This window comes from Rhinopithecus bieti, unplaced genomic scaffold (genome assembly GCF_001698545.2).
Source record: "Rhinopithecus bieti isolate Rb0 unplaced genomic scaffold, ASM169854v2 scaffold_18548, whole genome shotgun sequence".
Taxonomy (NCBI): domain Eukaryota; kingdom Metazoa; phylum Chordata; class Mammalia; order Primates; family Cercopithecidae; genus Rhinopithecus; species Rhinopithecus bieti.
Window position 1 is genome coordinate 135,381 of NW_016809526.1, and position 19,328 is coordinate 154,708.

General features: G+C 41.6%; 1 protein-coding gene across 1 annotated transcript in view; it reads left to right on the forward strand.

Moving 5' to 3' along the window:
* SNX9 (sorting nexin 9) overlaps window positions 1-19,328 on the forward strand; it is a 130,067-nt gene that overhangs the window by 46,966 nt on the left and 63,773 nt on the right. The window contains 5 exon segments of the mRNA XM_017889651.1: window positions 131-217; window positions 5,458-5,480; window positions 5,735-5,770; window positions 5,772-5,793; window positions 7,587-7,712. Coding sequence (XP_017745140.1) covers window positions 140-217; window positions 5,458-5,480; window positions 5,735-5,770; window positions 5,772-5,793; window positions 7,587-7,712 — 285 coding nt within the window. The 5' untranslated portion in view covers window positions 131-139.

The window sequence follows — 19,328 nt, forward strand, 5'->3', positions numbered from 1 at the left end:
TTCTTCCAAAACAGCCGCAGCCACTGTCATGTTCGTACCAGCATGCTTAGAAAGTGAACTGTGCACCTTTTGTGTTTTTACTGCTCCGTCTGTGTTTGTAACATCCTCGTTTCCTCTCCACTCCTGATAGGCTCGGGTTATGTATGATTTTGCTGCTGAACCTGGAAATAATGAACTGACAGTTAACGAAGGAGAAATCATCACAATCACAAATCCGGTAAGAGAACTGTACATTCAAATCTGATTGTCCTCTGTGGACTTATTTCTAAGATTTTATTTTTTTGTAAGTTAATCATTCAAACCCACGTGATTTTTTTCCTGTTGCTTATGAAGTATTGATGGTGAAGTAAGAAGCTATTATATAAATATAGAAAAAAAATTCCCTAAAGACAGCTATGTATGTAATTGAGTTTATTAGGTCTGCTTATTCTGTATCTTCCTTGATATGTTTATCTTACCTTTTAGGTACCCCATAATTGTCCTGGAATGTAGTTCAGTGTGTTTACCCCTAGCACGATAATACTGTGTCTCTAGAATAAGTAAAAGATGATGGTGATTTTCCTAAATGTCTTAACTGATTGATCCTATCATCATTTTTCTAAGCTCTTTTCCTAAATCAGATTAGATTGCCAGAAAGCAATATACTTAGACCAGCTCCGGTGGAGTTAGCTCAGCTCCCAGTGGAGTTCCCTTTGCTGAATTACAAGATATTGCCTCAGCTTTTATTCGAACAAGAAGCAACTATATATATAAAAAGCATTTCTGCATCTTTACAAAACCCTGTTTGATCTTGTGTACATACACATACATGCATCTTCAAGGTACACTCATGTATACACGTGTACACATACATAAACACACTCTTCAGATGTGTGTGTGTCTCTGCTTATAAAACTAGGTTTATTATGCCACCCTGATAAGCATCTATGTGAACTCTTATCTCAGGTTCTTTCTCCTGGAGATTGGGCACATTTTGTTTCATGAAATAAAATCTTCATAGACTGTTGGATTTCTGTTATGGTCTGTGTTGTCAGGAAGCTTAGAGGCAAACAATATTCATTTTTTGTCCAATCTTTGCCCAAGATTCTGTTACGGTTTTTTCCATTATTTCTGTGTGATATTTGTCTCATTACATTTAATTGTCCTTTTACATGTAACTTTTGTAACTGTTCTTAAAATATGGAGCAAAATTATGAGATAAACATCATTTGAAATAATGTTGCAACAAAAATCGTATCAATAGTATTTCATTGCAGGTTCATATAGAGGGAGAAGGAACAAAAGCAGATAGGGAGAATTCGTCTTTGTAAACTGAGTAAAACTTGAACCTGTCGTTACCCTTTCTTCACCTGGCTGATTTCGTGACACTGCCCTGTGCATCCCTCTCCTTGGTCCACGCCTCCGCCTCTGGACCCCACACTGCAACGTGTCTCTTCTGTGTCCTCTCCCTCGTGACTGTCACTCACATACTTAATACGTGTGCAGTCCTGGGAGAGGTACCCTGGAGATACAAAGATAGGAAACCTAGCCCTTGCCCTGTGCTCCTGGTTTTCCAGAGAGGTCTGCATGCCAGTGTTTCTTACTAAATGTTACCAGAAGGGAGCTTGTTGTGTCTGCACTGTAGAACATGTTGGATCCCACACCCCTCTCCCCAGCCTTGCTGGCTGTCCTCTTGTGTCCCTCCCCTCTCTGCCTTGCAAGTGTTGGGATTCCCACGTCTTTCCATCTTCAGCCCATTTCCTTATACTGTGAGGTCTCAGATTTTTGTATTGCTGTCTCTGTGCTGATGACTTTAAACCTGTATCTGCAGCTTCCCCGTGTGGCTCCAGCCTCAGAGGGGGTCTTCCAGCTGTGTCCCAGACACCTTCACCTAGTTTTTTCACAAGCACTTCAAACTGACCACGTCAAGACTCAGCTTATCACTCATGCGACGCTCAGCCTACTCCTACTTCTCTGTATTTCTATTGTGGCGCCTTTCCATTCAGTGAACCAAGGCTAAGTCACTTAAAGCCATTGGTTTCTCTCCGTAAAGTTTTACTCAGTCCAGCCTCTCCTCTCCACCCAGCGCTTCCTGCCAGCGCCCTGAGCTGAGCTCGCATCCTCTTGTCTGGACCGTGCATCTTCTTCACTGGCCTCTCCCTCAAGCCCAGGGTCTGTCTGAACGGCCAGTGTGGCCGGGTCATTCCTCTCTGGCAGCATTCTGTCAGCTGCAGGTGTGTGAGACATCCCACCATGGGCCCCATCAGACCTCACCAACCTTTCCCTGTGCGTGTGCACAGGCACACACACGCACCCATGTACGTACTCTCACACGCACTCTCTCATGTTCTTGTGCATACCCCCACACACACACTTGCACACACCCTTATGCGTGCACACGCACACACATGCACTCATACCCTTGCACCCTCGTACACCTCTCATGCTGTCATACACTTTTACATACTCTTTCACATATGCACTTTTACACACACATACCCTCTCACGCTCACCTGCTCTCACACACCCACAGTTGCATGCTTTCACACATACCCACACTCGCATGCTCTCACACATAGGCAGCACTCACACATGCGAGCACACACACACCCTCTTGACTCACACACCCATGCTCATGCTGTCACACATACACATATGCACTCACACGTGCGAGCACACATATACCCCCTCACTCTCACCTGCCCTCACACACACCCACACTCATGCTCTCAACACATACACATACGCACTCACACGTGTGAGCACACCGCCCATTCACCTGCTTTCATGCACACCCACACTCATGCTCTCACACAAACACTCACACGTGCAAGCACACACACCCCCCTCAGACACTCTTACCTGCTCTCTCACATCCCCATGCTCACGCTCTCACATTTGCACTCACACGTGTGAGCATGCACACACGCCTTCTCTCTCACCTGCGCTCACACTCACACTCATGCTCTCACACAGATGCAGCACTCACCCGTGCGAGTGCACGCACTCTTCAGACACTCACCTGCTCTCACACACACCCACACTTTCATGCTCTCACACAGATGCAGCACTCACACGTGCAAGCGCATGCACACCCCTCAGACACTCTCACCTGCTCGCACACACCCACACTCTCCTCACACAGATGCAGCACTCACCCGTGCAAGCACGCACATGCCCCTCAGACACGCTCACCTGCTCTCATGCACACGCACACTCGCTTGCTCTCGCACAGAACTCCTGTGGAAGGAGAGAGTGAGGACTATGGCAGTGCAAAGATCAAGGAAGGAGAATGAGGAACGGCAGAAGTAATAGTAGTTCTGAATAGTGAGCATATTTAGAAAACGTACTTTATATGTCTTGGATTAAAAAAAGAATGGGCCGCGTGCAGTGGCTCACGCCTGTAATCCCAGCACTTTTGGAGGCCAAGGCGGGTGTATCACTTTGAGCTCAGCGGTTCAAGACCAACCTGAGTAACATGGCAAAACCTCATCTCTACAAAAAATACAAAAATTTAGCCGGGTGTAGTAGTGCGCACCTGTAATCCCATCTACTTGGGAGACTGAGGTGGGAGGGTCACTCGAGCCCAGGAGTTCGAGACTGCAGTGAGCCAAGATTGCACCACTGCACGTCAACTTGGGAAACAAAATGAGACACTGTCTCAAAAAAAAAAAAAAGAAAAGAAAAAACACTGGTTAGTAAAAGATTATGTAGTAATTTTGTATAATATGCTACGTGTACATGTTCTCATTCATAGGTGGGAACTGAACAGTGAAAACACTTGGACACAGGAAGGGGAACCTCACACACTGGGGCCTGTCGTGGAGTGGGAGGATGGGGGAGGGAAAGCATTAGGAGATATACCTAATGTAAATGACGAGTTAATGGGTGCAGCACTCCAACATGGCACATGTATACATATGTAACAAACCTGCACATTGTGCACGTGTACCCTAGAACTTAAAGTATAATAATAATTTTAAAAAATTTAAAAAATGGTAGATGTGTATAAGTTAAATAGATTCATTTTTAATCATAGCAGAGATGAAAGATTCTTAAGTCTTACTAACCTTTTTTTTTTTGCCTTTTTTGCAGACAGGGTCTCACCCTGTCACCCAGGCTGGGGTGAGGTGGCATGATCTTGGCTCACTGTAACCTCTGCCTCCTGGGTTTAAGCAATTCTGATGCTGCAGCCTCCCCAGTAGCTGGGATTACAGGTGTGAGCCACCGTACCTGGCCTCATCTAATGTTTTTATTGAAGTATTTCAGTTTTCTTGGTAAAGCAGTATTGTTCTCAAGTTGCTATTGTGGTCAGAAAGTGACAAAGTTGTGGCTTAAAGTGATTTTTTAAGAGAATGTGATTATTCAGATTCAGATAATTATTAACTAATAAGGGCATTATTTTAAAACTTTAAAAACTCTTAGTATGTTAAGATGAGAAAGTAGGACTTGCCACTTAACATTGCTAATAATTAATAATATTAATTTTAACATTAATAGCTTAATATTTAGATAAAGTTTCTTTCAAGGATAGCAACTTTTATTCTGACTAAAAGTTACAATTTCTCCTTTGATCATAGAGTGAAATGGCAATCCTGGTATATAGAGTTCTACTTTATTACTTAGTTTATTAATATTATTTATCCAGGAGAACTAAGAAACCATGAATCAGTTCACTTTTTCTGCATAACAATCCTTAAACTTAGTAGTTTAACCCCATAACCGTTTGTTACTGCTCAGGAATCTACAAGTCAGCTGGATGGTTCTCCTGAGCTGCGCTGCATGTGTCTCCAGTCACTGGACCCTGCTGGGGACTGACTGGTCTAAGCTAGCCTCGCTCATGATTCTGACAGTTCCCCGGGTTGGCTGGCTTTGGATGGGGCAACAGGGAAACTGGGTCTCTGTCATCATCTAGCAACCCACATTCATTCATATAGTGGCTTGGGTGCCAGAAGAGCCAGCTGAAGTGTGCAGAAGCCCTTGAGGCAAGTTCTGGATTCCCTGGAGGATTTCCACCTGATCGTGTTGACCAGTGAGGTGGCAGAGGGCGGATTCCAAGCCTGGGGTGCGCATCCACCGCTTCACATTCAGAGCTACAAGCTGCTTTTATCATCTGCCACAGACCAGTACACAGACAAGATGCGGGTCATCTAATCATCAGCTGTTTTCAGTCTTTTATCACTTATTATTGAAGTTTGATTTTTCTTGTTTTTAGGTTACATCATTTTCTGAAGTAAAGAGAAGGGCTTAAGAATTTAAGGATTTTGCCGGGCGCGTGCGCGTCAAGGCTGTATGTCCCAGCACTGTGTTGGGAGGGGCCCAACAGGGGCGGCAGGATCACGAGTCAGGAGAGTTGAGACCATCCTGGTAATGATTGGTGAAAGCCCCGTCTCTTACTAAAAAATACAAAAAGACAAACTAGGCCGGGCGACGAGGCGGGCGCCGTAGTCCCAGCTACTCGGGAGGCTGAGACAGGAGAATGTGCTTGAACCGGGAGGCGGGCGTTTGCAGTGAGCGGAGAGCCCACTGCACCACAGGCCTAGACGGCAAGAAAAGGACTCAGTCTACAAAAAAAAAAAAAAAAAAGAATTTAAGATTTTGAACGTGTTCTCTAGGAAAAAAAGCTTAATGTTAATATACTTTTTTGTGTATAACAATCCCTCCACACAAAATTTCTCCAGGAAATCTCAACTCTAATCTTTTTCTTGTTTTTTGTTTTTGTTTTTCTTTGGTGACTTATAGGATTGTAGGGGAGGATGCTGGAAGGAAGAAACATCAAAGGAGACGAGGGTAGTTCCTACGGATTATGTTGAAGTAAGAGCTTCCTGTCATTCATTCATTAGAGCTCATTCTTTGTCAGGCATCTTTTTATGAATTATCAACTTTCAGGACAGTCAGCAATTTTTGTAAATTAAAATTTCCATTGTGAAATATAAGAAATGTGTAACTATATAAATATGGAAAGTACATGAAATAGAACTAAGAAAAGATATTACCTGTAATCCAGCTCCAAAGGAATGACTGTAAATATTTAGTTAAGTTTCTTCCAGGATAGGCAACTTTTCATAGTCTGAATAGACGTTAATGTTGTTTCCTTTGCTAATATTGTCTTAATATAAATATGTATAAATATTTATAAATTGTAGTAAATTTAATAAGATATGAGAGTTGTGTATCGATATATCGATATTACATAAATTTTAAATATATATTTAATAATATATATTTTAAATATATATGATACATATAACGTATTTTTCCTTTGCTAATATTGCTGCCGTCTATAATACTGTTTATTGTACAATTAATTCACAGTTAAATAGATTTTTTTAAGTGTGTATCTCAGTTCCTTCTCCCATTCCCATGGACAGAGGGGTGTCTTGGGTGAGCTGCTGTGGGGATCTCCTGGGTAGAGCTGTTAGGTCGGGTACCCAGGAGAGCAACACAACAGCCTGGGCTGGCCCTGCCTGGGACTCCCCCAGCTGAGCCAACCGCCTGGCGCCCCCTGCTGGTTGTCTTTTGGTCGCTCCAAACCGAGCATGTGCAGCTTCTTGGTAAGCTTGTCTTTCATGTTGGGTGACAGAAAAAAGCGAAGGTTTCCTGATGCCCTGTGAATACAACTGGAGCTAGATCAAGAGTAAAGGTACCTTTGGTTCACCTCCAGGAGACCTGGGACCTGGCTGCAGAGTGATATCGAAGGCCATCTTTCTGTTCTTGATAGGCAGTGCGGGGGGTGGGGGGGTCGTGACCCCTCAGAGAATCTGATGCAGTCTCTAGGCTTTCCCTCAGAAACATGTGCCCATGCACACACCACAGCCTTTTCCATACAACTGCAAACCCCTGTTCACAGACCCCTGGCCTCAATCTGTAGGTCTTATGTTGAAGTCTTGTTTTATTTGTATGCACTTTGCATCCAGGAGCCTACAAATTGACAAGATTGAGAAAAATCTGAGGATGTAAGTTGATACTGGCAGTAATTGGATTTTCTAGGATTCTGCTTATAGAAAGGACTAGTGATTACAGATATTCTTGGGTTTGCTTACCTTTTAAGAATATAAAAACCCCTCTGTTAGAAGTAGATCCTGCAGGCAGAAAATCAGTAAGGACGTGGTTGAACTCAGCACCATCAATAGATTGATGTCCACTTGTGGATGTCTATAGACTGCTTCATCAGACCACAGCCACATATACATTCTTCTCAAGCTTCCAGGGAACATTCTCCAAGACAGACCACATATTCTGAGCCATAAAACATACCTCAACATGTTTGAAAGAAATCATGCAATGTCTGCCCTGAGACGACAATGGAATCACACTAGAAATCAAAACAGAAAGATAGATGGAAGATCTCTAAAGATTGAACAACCCACTTCTAAATAATGCATGGATCAAAGAAGAAATCGCAAGAAATTAAAAAATAGTTTGAACTAAATGAAAATGAAAATACAACCCATCAAAATACAAGTATGCAGCAAAAGCAGTGCTCAGAGAGAAATTTGTAGCATTGAAGAATATAAACGCTTTTTGACAGTTCTTGCTTGCCCTCATCAGACTCCCTGAAGTGACCCTAATGCATGAAAATAATTGTGCCTCTTTCTACTATTCAGATTTTACCCAGTGATGGAAAAGATCAATTTTCTTGTGGAAATTCAGTGGCTGACCAAGCCTTCCTTGATTCTCTCTCAGCCAGCACAGCTCAGGCCAGTTCGTCGGCTGCCAGCAACAATCACCAGGTACGTCTCACTTCCTCCTTCTGGATGTGGCTGACTTTACTGAAAGCAGAGCATATTTGTGAAAGCTTGTGATGCATTATAGCTATTGCCATCCCCCAAAAGCATAAACAAAGTCGCTTTTAGGTTGTTATGTGGCATTTCTGTTGGGTACTAACAAAGAACTCACCTGTTAAGCCTGATAATGACTGTTCGCAAAATTTATTATAAGAGAAAAGGCAGGGTGTTAATTGAGGGTTGCTTTGAGAAGTCTGTCATGATATGAACACAGACCCCAGAAACTGCAAATACCCTCTTAGATAAAGTCATGGAAAGAAGAGGAAGAAAAGGAGGGTCTTGTTGAGGAGGTCAGTGTCAGAGCCTCGGCCTGGATCAGGAAATGGATCCCCTGGCCCTGGAATGCTGCTTACACTCTCAGAGCTGGAGGCCTTCATCCTGCAAATAGAAGCAATGCATGTGAAAGTCTACCAGATCCAGGCACTCAGCACTTGGTACTCTTATTGTATTGCTTCCAGGAAACTTAGAATAGTGGGATAACTTGAGAAGAATACAAGGAAATTTTACATTAATTTTAATTAAAATTTGACTAGGTGAATTTTTCTATTTCATTTATTGCCAAATGATGACACAGAGTAAATGACAAGAAGAAAATTAAGAAGATAGATATCAAAATATTGTTGCTGCTGGGCACAGTAGCTCACGCCTGTAATCCCAACACTTTGGGAGGCCAAGGCAGGTGGATTGCTTGAGTGCTGGAGTTTGAGACCAGGCTGGGCAACACAGTGAAATCCCATCTCTACACGTTAAAAAAAAAAAAAGTTAAAAAAAAAAGAATTAAAATATTGTTACTGCTTACATTTTTAGAAATGAATGGGCCTTAGGACATGTTATTTGTTGATTTTTTTTTAACTACATAAAAGGTTTTACATTCTATCAGGCCTAATAATCATATCACTTACAATTATTTGCTTATAGAATATCTGTTTATTAGCCAGGCGCAGTGGCTCACACCTATAATCCCACCAGCACTTTGGGAGGCCAAGGCGGGTGTATCACCTGAGGTCAGGAGTTTGAGACCATCCTGGCCAACATGGTGAAACCCCATCTCTACTGAAAATACAAAAATTAGCTAGGTGTGGTGGCAGGCACCTGTAATCCAAGCTGCTCGGAGAGCTGAAGCAGGAGAATCACTTGAAGCTGGGAGGCGGCCACTGCAGTGAGCCGAGATCGTGCCACTGTACTCCAGCCTGGGCGACAGAGTGAGACTCCATCTCAAAAGAGAAAGAATATCTGTCAATTGACCTTCCAAGTGAGTTTATCTAAGTTTATCACCATATACTAACTGCAGGTTTTATACATTTCAAAACAGCTTTTTGTAGACATTCTGAATTAAATTAGACTCAGATATTTAAAATTTGCAGGCAAGGTGATCACAGTAATTGAAGAACACTTTTCTATATTTTATCATTCTGTACTACTTGAGAACATTGGCCAGGTAAGGGTTACTCACTGTGAAACGTGAATAGTAGTTATACCTCACTTGAAGTTTTCCCAGGGGTTCTCAGCCTGAGCCTCATTGCTATTTGAGACCCCACACCGTTTCCTCATGGGACCCGTCCTGGGCACTGCAGGATATTGAGCAGCCTTCCTAGCTTCTCCCTACCAGGTGCCAGTCACATGCCCACCGCCTCGGTTGTGACAACCAAAAATGTCTCCAGATACAGCCAAGTTACCTAGGAGCAAAGCCAACCCGGTTGAGATTCACTGAATTACATAAAAGCACCCATGAGATGGGTTTGCATTAATAAAGGACAACGTTTTAAATAAGAGAATTGTAATGAGGTGATCATAGAATAAGTGAGGCAAACAAAAAATAGAAATATTTATCTTATTTTAATTCAAGGGACTGACCAGCTATTATCTCAAGATAGGTGGAAGCAGTTTAGCTAATGAAAATAAATTAAAACTCAGATTTAAGTAATGTTCTGTTAGGAAATATATTCCTTGGTTTACTTGTAGTTTAATATAAACTAGTATAAGTCTAAAATTTGTTTCATCTAGGTTATTTAGCAGGTAATAAAACCAAAAAAAAAAAAAAAAAGCGGGGGGTGGGGAATCCAGTCTAACATTGAATCTAATCAGATCCTTTGAAAGCAAAGAAAAATGAACTGAAACTAGAATTAGTAAAATGCAGAAAGCATAGCCATCGTTAGAGCATTTGAATTTAACTTAAATCAAGTAAAAATATTTTAACAGCTATCTCTGCCCTCTGTTATCTGAGATATGAGAACCATTTAGGCCAAAATTTGGGTACATTTTATAAATATCATGAAAGATGTCACGAGTAGGAAACCAAATGACCATTATTAATTGGTAGCTTTTTAAACATTTTCCTATCAGGTTTGCCCATTGCTTTCATTTTCTGAACGCGGGTAGGAAAATGCATGCTCTGAGGTATGCTGCTTGGGAGGCTCCGATTGCCTGTTCCGGCACATGCTCTCTCCCAGGGTCGATTTTGTTTTGACAGCCGGACCTCGGAGAAGCTGGGCCCTCTCTCCCGCCTGTCAGGCCTGCGGGCACATCCCTTCTCAGGCTTGCATCTCTTCAGCTTGGCACACTCTGCCAACTTCTGAGCCAGTGTCTCTTTACTCGTCTTAACATCAGTTTGTTTAAATTTGACTCTCTTCCCACACAAGCAACTTGAAGCCTCATATTCAGTTGGTTATCCAATTTCCTGAGTGTTATATTTTTCTTTAAGTCATATCTTTTTAAAGATCCCTTCGAATAACTTATTTCGGGCCTGCTACTCTTTCCTTGACTTTGTATTCTTCATCTGTGCTGCATTTCAGAGTAACTAGTTCATGAATGTGTAATCTGCTATGTAAGATAGAACTTTCTTTTGGTTTTTCTTGAAACTCCTAGTTTCAGGTTGCTTGGGGACCCTTTGATCCTAGATTCTTACTGAGTAGTCTCAGGTAAGCAGAGTGCTGGTGTCAGGGCAGTGTTGATGCATCCAGGACGCTGACCTGCTGTGATTGCTTTCCTCCTTTAATGGTGAGAAAACGCTTTATCAGCTCAAACGTAGTCCAGCTGAGTTTAAATTAGAATTGTCACTGTGAAAGGAATATGATAAGTTGTTCTTTAAATGGACTGAAACAGTTTGATTTGGAAAATTATAAAGCTATTTATTGAAGTACTTGGAGAAAATAATAGACAGCATATTTTTATGGCCTTGGAATATAGAAATCCTTTTCTTATTTTTATTTTTTTTTGAGACAGAGTCTTGCTGGGTCGCCCAGGCGCTGGAGTGCAGTGGTGCGATCTCAGCTTGCTGCAACCTCCGCCTCCTCCTGGGTTCAAGTGATTCTCCTGCCTCAGCTTCCCAAGTAGCTGGGACTACAGGTGCCTGCCACCACGCCTGGATAATTTTTGTATTTTTAGTAGAGACAGGATTTCACCTGTCCAGGTGATCACGAACTCCTGACCAAGCTGATCATGAACTCCTGACCTTGTGATCCGCCAGCTTCAGCCTCCCGATTGCATCCGGCCTATGGAAGCCCTTTCTGAGGCTGACAACACAAAGTCTAGTAGCCATTAAGGAGATAATTGATACATTTAAGTAAACAAGTAGTATTAAATTAGGAAAAATACTTCTGACTTGTGACAGATACAGGCTAATTCCATTCATATACGTATATTCTTGCTAATCTGTAAGAAAAAGATGAATTCAGAAGAAATAGGTAAAGGGTATAATACGACAGGCCGTTCGTTGGGAGGACAAACTAATAGGTAATAAACTTGGGAAAGTGTTCATTTTGAGATTCTTCTATCAAACTAGCAGAGAATGAAAACATTTTAAAACCTAGTGTCATAAAGGTGTGGTCAGATAGGCAGTGTCATACAAAGCGAGGGAAAGGATAGAGTGATGAAGCTTTTCGGGGCCAGTTTGGTAATGTATATGAGTATTTACAATGCATATCTCTAAGGCCCAGCAGTTCTGAGTTCCTCCTGCAGATCTGCTCACAGAACACAGGTTTCTGGGCAAGAACATTTCCTACGGCATTGTTTGTAACAGCAGAAAACCGGAATGTAAATGTCTGTCAGCAGGGGACTGGTCAGATGAACTATAGGCAGCCACGCGGTGGAAAGTCGAGTTTCTCTTAGGGAGAGTGAGGGTAGATTTAGATGTACAGATAGAGATATATGATTTTTTAAAAAAAGGCACCTCAGTATGGGTAATGTTATCTTTCTTGTGTGTAAATGCACACACATACACACACACCATAGATGCAAAGTGTGTAGAAAATTTATTGAAGGATACCCAAGAACTGAATCAAACTCTTGTCATGTTCTTATTCAAATACAGATTTTGTATTACTCAGATGAGGACAACTGTTTTATTACCTTTGAAAAGAAAGCGTAGTTTTTAGTGGTTAATAGTAGTTTCATTATTAGTTACTTATTGGTTATTTTCCAGTTTCAAGAGTATTTCACTTTAGTGGCTGAACCGCTAGAATGAATGGCCCAGCTGATGGGAATGAATCTCAGTTGTTAAAAATCTCTACTCGTGTGTGTGCTAGTCTTGTTTTTTATCCAGTTATTGTTGTTTAGATTACATCATTGCCGTGATTCTGAAAAGGTCTCAGTATAGGATCTTAAACTCGCAGATTACTGCTTTAGAGTACTTACTTTTGAGAAATTAATAGAAAATTTGTTTTGTACTTTTCTAGAAAATGAGAACAGTGAGTTTTAAATGTTACTTAAAAGTTCTGTAAACCTAGATGTCTTATCTGAAGGTTTTCTACTTGAGAGGTTTGCTTTCTGTCTTCTTCAAACACTAGAAAGATGTGTATACTTGGAATAAAGCTGCTTTTCTTTTGGTGAGAGCCCTTCTGGCCTCTGTCACATGCTGTCCCTGGCATCTCTCTGTTTTTCTGTTTCACAGTTTCACACCCCGCCAGACCCCAGGTGAGTGGTATGGTGGGAAGCATGTAAGCTTTGCTGTTAGATCCAGCTTGCCAGTCCGGCTCCACTGTGTAAGAATTGTGGCTTTGGCATAAGACCTGCCTCCTGAATTGTCAGTGGATTAGGTCACCAATATAAAGTAGTGCTGGACACATGGAAGACATTTCATAAATATTTTCCTTCTTTTCCCACTTCTTCCCTCTTTTAAAAGGGTGTCTTCAATCTACTTACCCTCTTGTGTTCCAACCTCTTTCACTATTCTACCCTTTCTAATCGTGTAGATTCCCTTGTGAAGTGTCTCTCTAATCTTGAATTTTCTCTTTGATTTCCCCAATTTCTAGCTTTTTGTTGAACAGTTCTATCAGCGTGTCTCCTCTGTATCTGAAATTCATCTTCAACAGGATCACTTATTTCCCACAAAACTAGTTTCTCTTCCTGACTTTCCTGTTTCTGTTTCTCTGAAATGTTACTTCTTTCTGTGCCCTCTTTTTATTCTGCTTTAAAACCCTAACCGAGTGCCATCGTGAGCCACAGTTATTGAGAGGCGTGCTCTGCATCCTTGAGATGTGGAAAGAGAAAGAACTGATTGAGATCCATTGTTCTAACAGATTTCCTGTCTTTTCTCTCCTCCTTAAGAGGCAACCTAGCTTGGTGTCAAGGCAGTGAGCTCAGGAGCCAGACTGTCTGGATTTTAATCCCAGATCTCACACATCCTGTGTGAATCTGGGTAAGCTGCTTAGCATCTCTGTGCCTCATCTGTAAAACCTCATAGGAATGTTGGAAAGAGTAAATGAAAAGAGTTCTAAAGTATTTAGAAGAGTACACAGTACTTAGTAGTGGTTTGATAATTGTTAATTATAGTTAATCTCATGTACCACTGCTTCTGAAACAAGACATTAAGGACAGGCACACTTCATTTTATTGCCCTTTACTTTATTGCACTTAGCCGGGCGCGATGACTCACACCTGTAATCCTAGCACTTTGGGAGGCCGAGGCGGGCGGATCACAAGGTCAGGAGATCAAGACCATCCTGGCTAACACGGTGAAACCCCGTCTCTACTAAAATACAAAAAATTAGCCGGGCGAGGTGGCGGGCGCCTGTAGTCCCAGCTACTCGGAGGCTGAGGCAGGAGAATGGCATGAACCCAGGAGGCGGAGCTTGCAGTGAGCCGAGATGGTGCAGCCTGAGCTGCAGCCTGAGCGACAGCCTGAGCGACAAAGCGAGACTCCGTCTCAAAAAAAAAAAAACTTTATTGCACTTGACAGGTAATGCGTTTTTTTACAGATCGAAAGTTTTTGGCACCCCCTGCGTTGAGCAAGTCTGTGGGCACCATTTTGTCAATAGCACGTACTCATTTGGTGTCTCTGGTTCACATTTTGTTAATCCTTACAATGTTTCATACTTGTTCATTATTATTGTATCTGTTTTGGTGACCCGTGATGAGTGGTCTTTGATGGTACTATTGTGATTGTTTTGAGGCACCACAGTGGCGAGCTTAATTGACATGTTTTATGTGTTCCAGCTGTTCCACCCACCAGCCATTCCCTCGTCTTTCTCCCTCTCCTTGGGCCTCCCTCTTCTCTGAGACAGGACAGTAGTTCAGTTAACCAATTAACAACCCTGCAGTGGCCTCTTGAGTGTTTCAGTGAAAGGAAGAGTCACATTTCTCGCACTTTCAATCAAGAGCTAGAAATCATTGAACTTAGTGAAGAAGGCTTGTCAAAAGCTGAAACAGGCCAAAAGCCAAGTCCTCTTGAGCCAAATACTTAGCCAAGTTGTGAATGCAAAGGAAAAGTTCTTGAAGGAACTTCAAAGTAGTAGTCCAGTGAACACTTGAATGATAAGAAAGTGAAACAGCCTTATTGTCGATAAGGAGAAGGTTTGAGTGGTCTGGATAGAAGATCAAACCAGGCACAACATTCCCTTAAGCCAAAGCCTAATGCAGAGCAAGGTCCTAACTCTCTTCAATTCTGTGAAGGCTGAGAGAGGTGAGGAAGCTGCAGAAGAAAAGTTAGAAGCTGGCAGAGCTTGGTTCATGAGGCTTAAAGAAAGAAACTGTCTTCATAATATAAAAGTGCACGGTGAAGCATGCCAGTGCTGCTGTAGAAGCACTTATCCAGAAGATCTAGAGAAGATTATTGGTGATGGTGCTGCACTAAACAGAGTTTCAGAGCAGATGAAACAGCCTTCTATTATTGGAAGAAGATGCCATCTTAGGACTTGCACAGCTGGAGAGGGGAAGCCAGTGCCTGCTTCAGAGTTTCAAAGAACAGGCTGACTCTCTTAGAAGGAGCTAATGCGGCTGGTAACTTTGTTGAAACCAGTGCTTATTTACCATTCTGAAAATCCTAAGGGCCCTTAAAATTATGTGAAGTCTACTCTGTGTTCTGTAAATTGAATAGCAAAGCCTGGATGACAGCACATCTGTTTGCAGTATGATTTACTGAATATATCAAGCCCACTGTTAAGACCAACTGCTGAGAAAAAAGATTTCTTTCAAAATATTACTGCTCATTGACAATGCCCTTGGTCACCTGAGAGCCCTGATGGAGATGTACATGAAGACTGATGTTTCCATGCCTGCTAACACAGCACTTATTCGACAGCCCATGGATTGAGGAGTAATTTCAACTTCTAAGTCTTATAAGAAATACATTTTGCAAGGCTATGGCAGCCATAAATAGTGATTCCTCTGGTGGATCCAGGCAAAGTACGTTGAAAACCTTCTGGGCCGGGCGCGGTGGCTCAAGCCTGTAATCCCAGCACTTTGGGAGGCCGAGACAGGCGATCACGAGGTCAGGAGATCAAGATCGTCCTGGCTAACACGGTGAAACCCCGTCTCTACTAAAAAAATACAAAAAACTAGCCGGGCGAGGTGGCGGCGCCTGTAGTCCCAGCTACTCAGGAGGCTGAGGCAGGAGAATGGCATAAACCTGGGAGGCGGAGCTTGCGGTGAGCTGAGATCTGGCCACAGCACTCCAGCCTGGGTGACAGAGCGAGACTCCGTCTCAAAAAAAAAAAGAAAACCTTCTGAAAAGGATTCATCATTCTGGATGCCAAGAGGAACATTCATGATGGATGGAAGAAGGTCAAAATATCAACATTAACAGGAGTTTGGAAGAAGTAGATTCCAACCCTCATAGAAGATGTTAGTGGAGGAAGTAACTGCAGATGTGGTAGAAATAGTAAGAGAACTAGAAATAGAAGTGAAGCCTGAAGAGGTGACTGAATTGCTTCAACCTCTTGATAAAACTTTTGCTTCTTATGGATGAGCAAAGAAAGTGGTTTCCTGAGATGGAATCTATTCCTGGTGAGGATGCTATGAACATTGTTGAAATGACAACAAACTTAGTAGATAAAATAGCAGGAGGGTTTGAGAGAATTGATTCCAGTTTTGAAAGAAGTTCTACTGTGGGCAAAATGCTATCAAACAGCATCACATGCTACAGAGAAATCTTTCATGAAAGGAAGAGTCAGTTGACATGGCAGACTTCATTGTCTTGTTTTAAGAAGTTGCTATAGCCACCCCAACCTTCAGCAACCACCACCCTGATCAGTCAGCAGCCGTGAACATCAAAACAAGAGCCCCACCTTAGCAAAAAGGGTGCAGCTTGACTAATGGAAGGCTCAGATGATTGTTAGCAATTTTTAGCAATAAAGGATTTTTAATTGAGATATGTATATTTTTTACACATAATGCTATTGCACACTTATACAGTATAGTGTAAACATAACTTATGTACACTGGGGAACCAGAAAAATGCACATGACTCACTTTAGTGTGATGGACTGGAACCAAACCCTCAGCATTGCTGACGTATGCTTTTATGTCATCTCTTAAGTTTAAGAAACTTCAGAGGCCTCTCTATTGCCTCCTGGAACAATCATTTTCTACATGTCAGCAGGGCTATCCCAGGAGAAGGTCTCTGTGTATCAGAGTTATGCAAGCATACGCCGAACAGTTCATGGTAGGGAAATTGTAGAAGAAATTCATCTGAATTTGAGGTTGAGGTACTCTTCCAAGCTCAGTTATATTTCTGTGATGCCTCAGTGTGGCTACCCATCATCACCTTATCTTTAAGTTATGGATTTGTCTCCAGGCAAACTGATGATTCTCCAAATATGTCCCATGCTGTTTCACCTTTCATTTGTACCTTTGGCTTGCTCTTCTAAGAATAATAGAGTGACTCCTTCCATCTTTCAGAAGCCCATCGCTTCAGGTTCAGCTCAAATACCATGTATTCTATAAAACCTTTCGTTTTCTATTTTACTTCCCTGGATTCCCTTAGCACAATTTGTGACTCTTGTTACAAATTATATTGCTTATTTGTAAGTTGTTAAGCTTGATAAGCAAAGAATTTGTCTTTTTTTCTATTCCCAGTGACCTATAAGAGACTTTGTACCATAATACTCTGTTCTTGTTTGAATAATTTTTTCTCAGATATAAATATTAAATATAAAATATAAATATAAATATAAAAAAGGTACTTTACAATGTAAGATATGAAGAGACTTACAGATTTCCTGAATCCCTGCCTTGGAGAAGTTTGTGTTCTTAACACTGACCACAGAACTAGGAGCTGTCCCGTCACTGGCCTGTCATTCTCCCATCTGACGGGCTACCCAATCAAAAGCAGAAAGATTCTCTTACAGAAAATCCTCTGGCATTGTTATTTTTTTAAAACAGTTTGGATATTAAACAAATGCTTGAAGTTAAGTGGTATTTAAGGATACAACATTTTTCTATTCAGAGATTTTCCATGTAATTATATTTGTTACAAAGAAATTTTTATTGGTTACAGGATGAGGAAGGCAATGGTAATTTTATGTTGGAACTACCTTTTGCTTTCTTAATTCTCAAAAGTCTATATTTAGGCCATTTTAGGTCTTTTTTTGTAGTCCATTTAAAAATAAATTGATAAAGCTTCGCAAAGGTTCAGTATTAGATGTGCTTATATTTTCATTAATATATAATATAATTTCACTCACATAAGTCTTATGCCTTAGACATCTCATAATTACTTATTGAGACTTTCTCTTTACAGAACTTTATTGAAAAGGTTCTCTCCATCTCTTCACTCTCACTCCCACCCCCTGTATGAATTCTTTTTAGTTGGTAATAGGGCTTTTTAAGGAAGATCGTATACCAGTGTTAGAGGATATATGGACATCTTCTTCAAAACTGCATGAGGCTGCCAATACCAACCTTCTGTGCTTTATCACAGATCCCTGACATCTATAAGACAGCTTTGTTCATCTCAGGAACTTTCAAAAATACACGCTGGTGAAGTTTGTTATGTAGGGTGGTTTTTGTTTGTTTTGTCTAACTGGAAACAGACTATTAAAGCAAAGTTTTTTTTTTTTTAACCTTAAAACTGCAGTGCTGAAGGACCAGCCAGCATTGTTATACATCCATCCTGTCATCAGAACAGGGTAAAAGCTTATTTCACATGGGCTTCTCTTAGGTCTGTCTGGAAGCAAACTATTTGCTAATTGTAGCGCCATCCTATTCTGTACTCAAAGCTGCCTATTTTAGGACTTTGAGCTATCCGAATAAGTAGACTCTCCAAGCTAATACAAATATCCATTTACTTTAAGGAAACTTCTGTTGTTTTAATTCTCTTTGTTTAAAAAATAAACACCTGGGCCGGGCGCAGTGGCTCACGCCTGTAATCCCAGCACTTTGGGAGGCCGAGGCGGGTGGATCACGAGGTCAGGAGATCGAGACCATCCTGGCTAACACAGTGAAACCCCGTCTCTACTGAAAATACAAAAAATTAGCTGGGCGTAGTGGTGGGCACCTGTAGTCTCAGCTACTCGGGAGGCTGAGGCAGGAGAATGGCATGAACCCAGGAGGCAGAGCTTGCAGTGAGCCCAGATCGCGCCACTGCACTCCAGCCTGGACGACAGAGCGAGACTCCGTCTCAAAATAAATAAATAAATAAATAAATAAATAAATAAATAAATAAACACCTGAAATTGATATCCTGTAGGTTCAGAATGTGACTTAACAAAGGATATGTTAAATAATTTCACCTCTTTTGGTAATTCCCAATCAGTAATATTGATATGACTGGCTATAAATAGACTGAGTCTGTTGTTGTGATCTACTTTCGTTTTTAAAACAATGTGCAAGTTTTATGTTCCATCAGTGATTTTCTAACGTCAGTACAGGTTCATCTGTAGAATTAGATCATGTCCTTTGAGCCAAGGATCTATAAAGAACGAAACGGGAAACCTGTCAAATTCTTCCATATTTTGAGCCAAGGTGGTTAATTTTTTGTGTGTAAGAGAATATTGTCACCTCTTCAGGCCCTTTTGAGGAAAAGAGTTAAATTTTTGTCAGAAATTCTGGTTGAGATGTTCTCCGGTTTAAGAATCAGATATTACTTGCTTTCTATTCCTACTTCCTAACACAGTTGCATGTGGTATAGTCATAAGATGGGCCGTGGCACGATAAGCCAGGTGACATCATCACAGGCGCTGTGGAAGGATGTGACAGGCACAGTGAGGAATTCCTTATGTGGTGATAGGCGGACCCCTGAATGCCTCCAGGGCCCCATCCCAAGATCATAACATAGAGAGTAGTTAGCCTGTGATTGGGAACTCCCCTTAACTGGTGGACTTACCAGATGGGATGATCTGTGTTGAC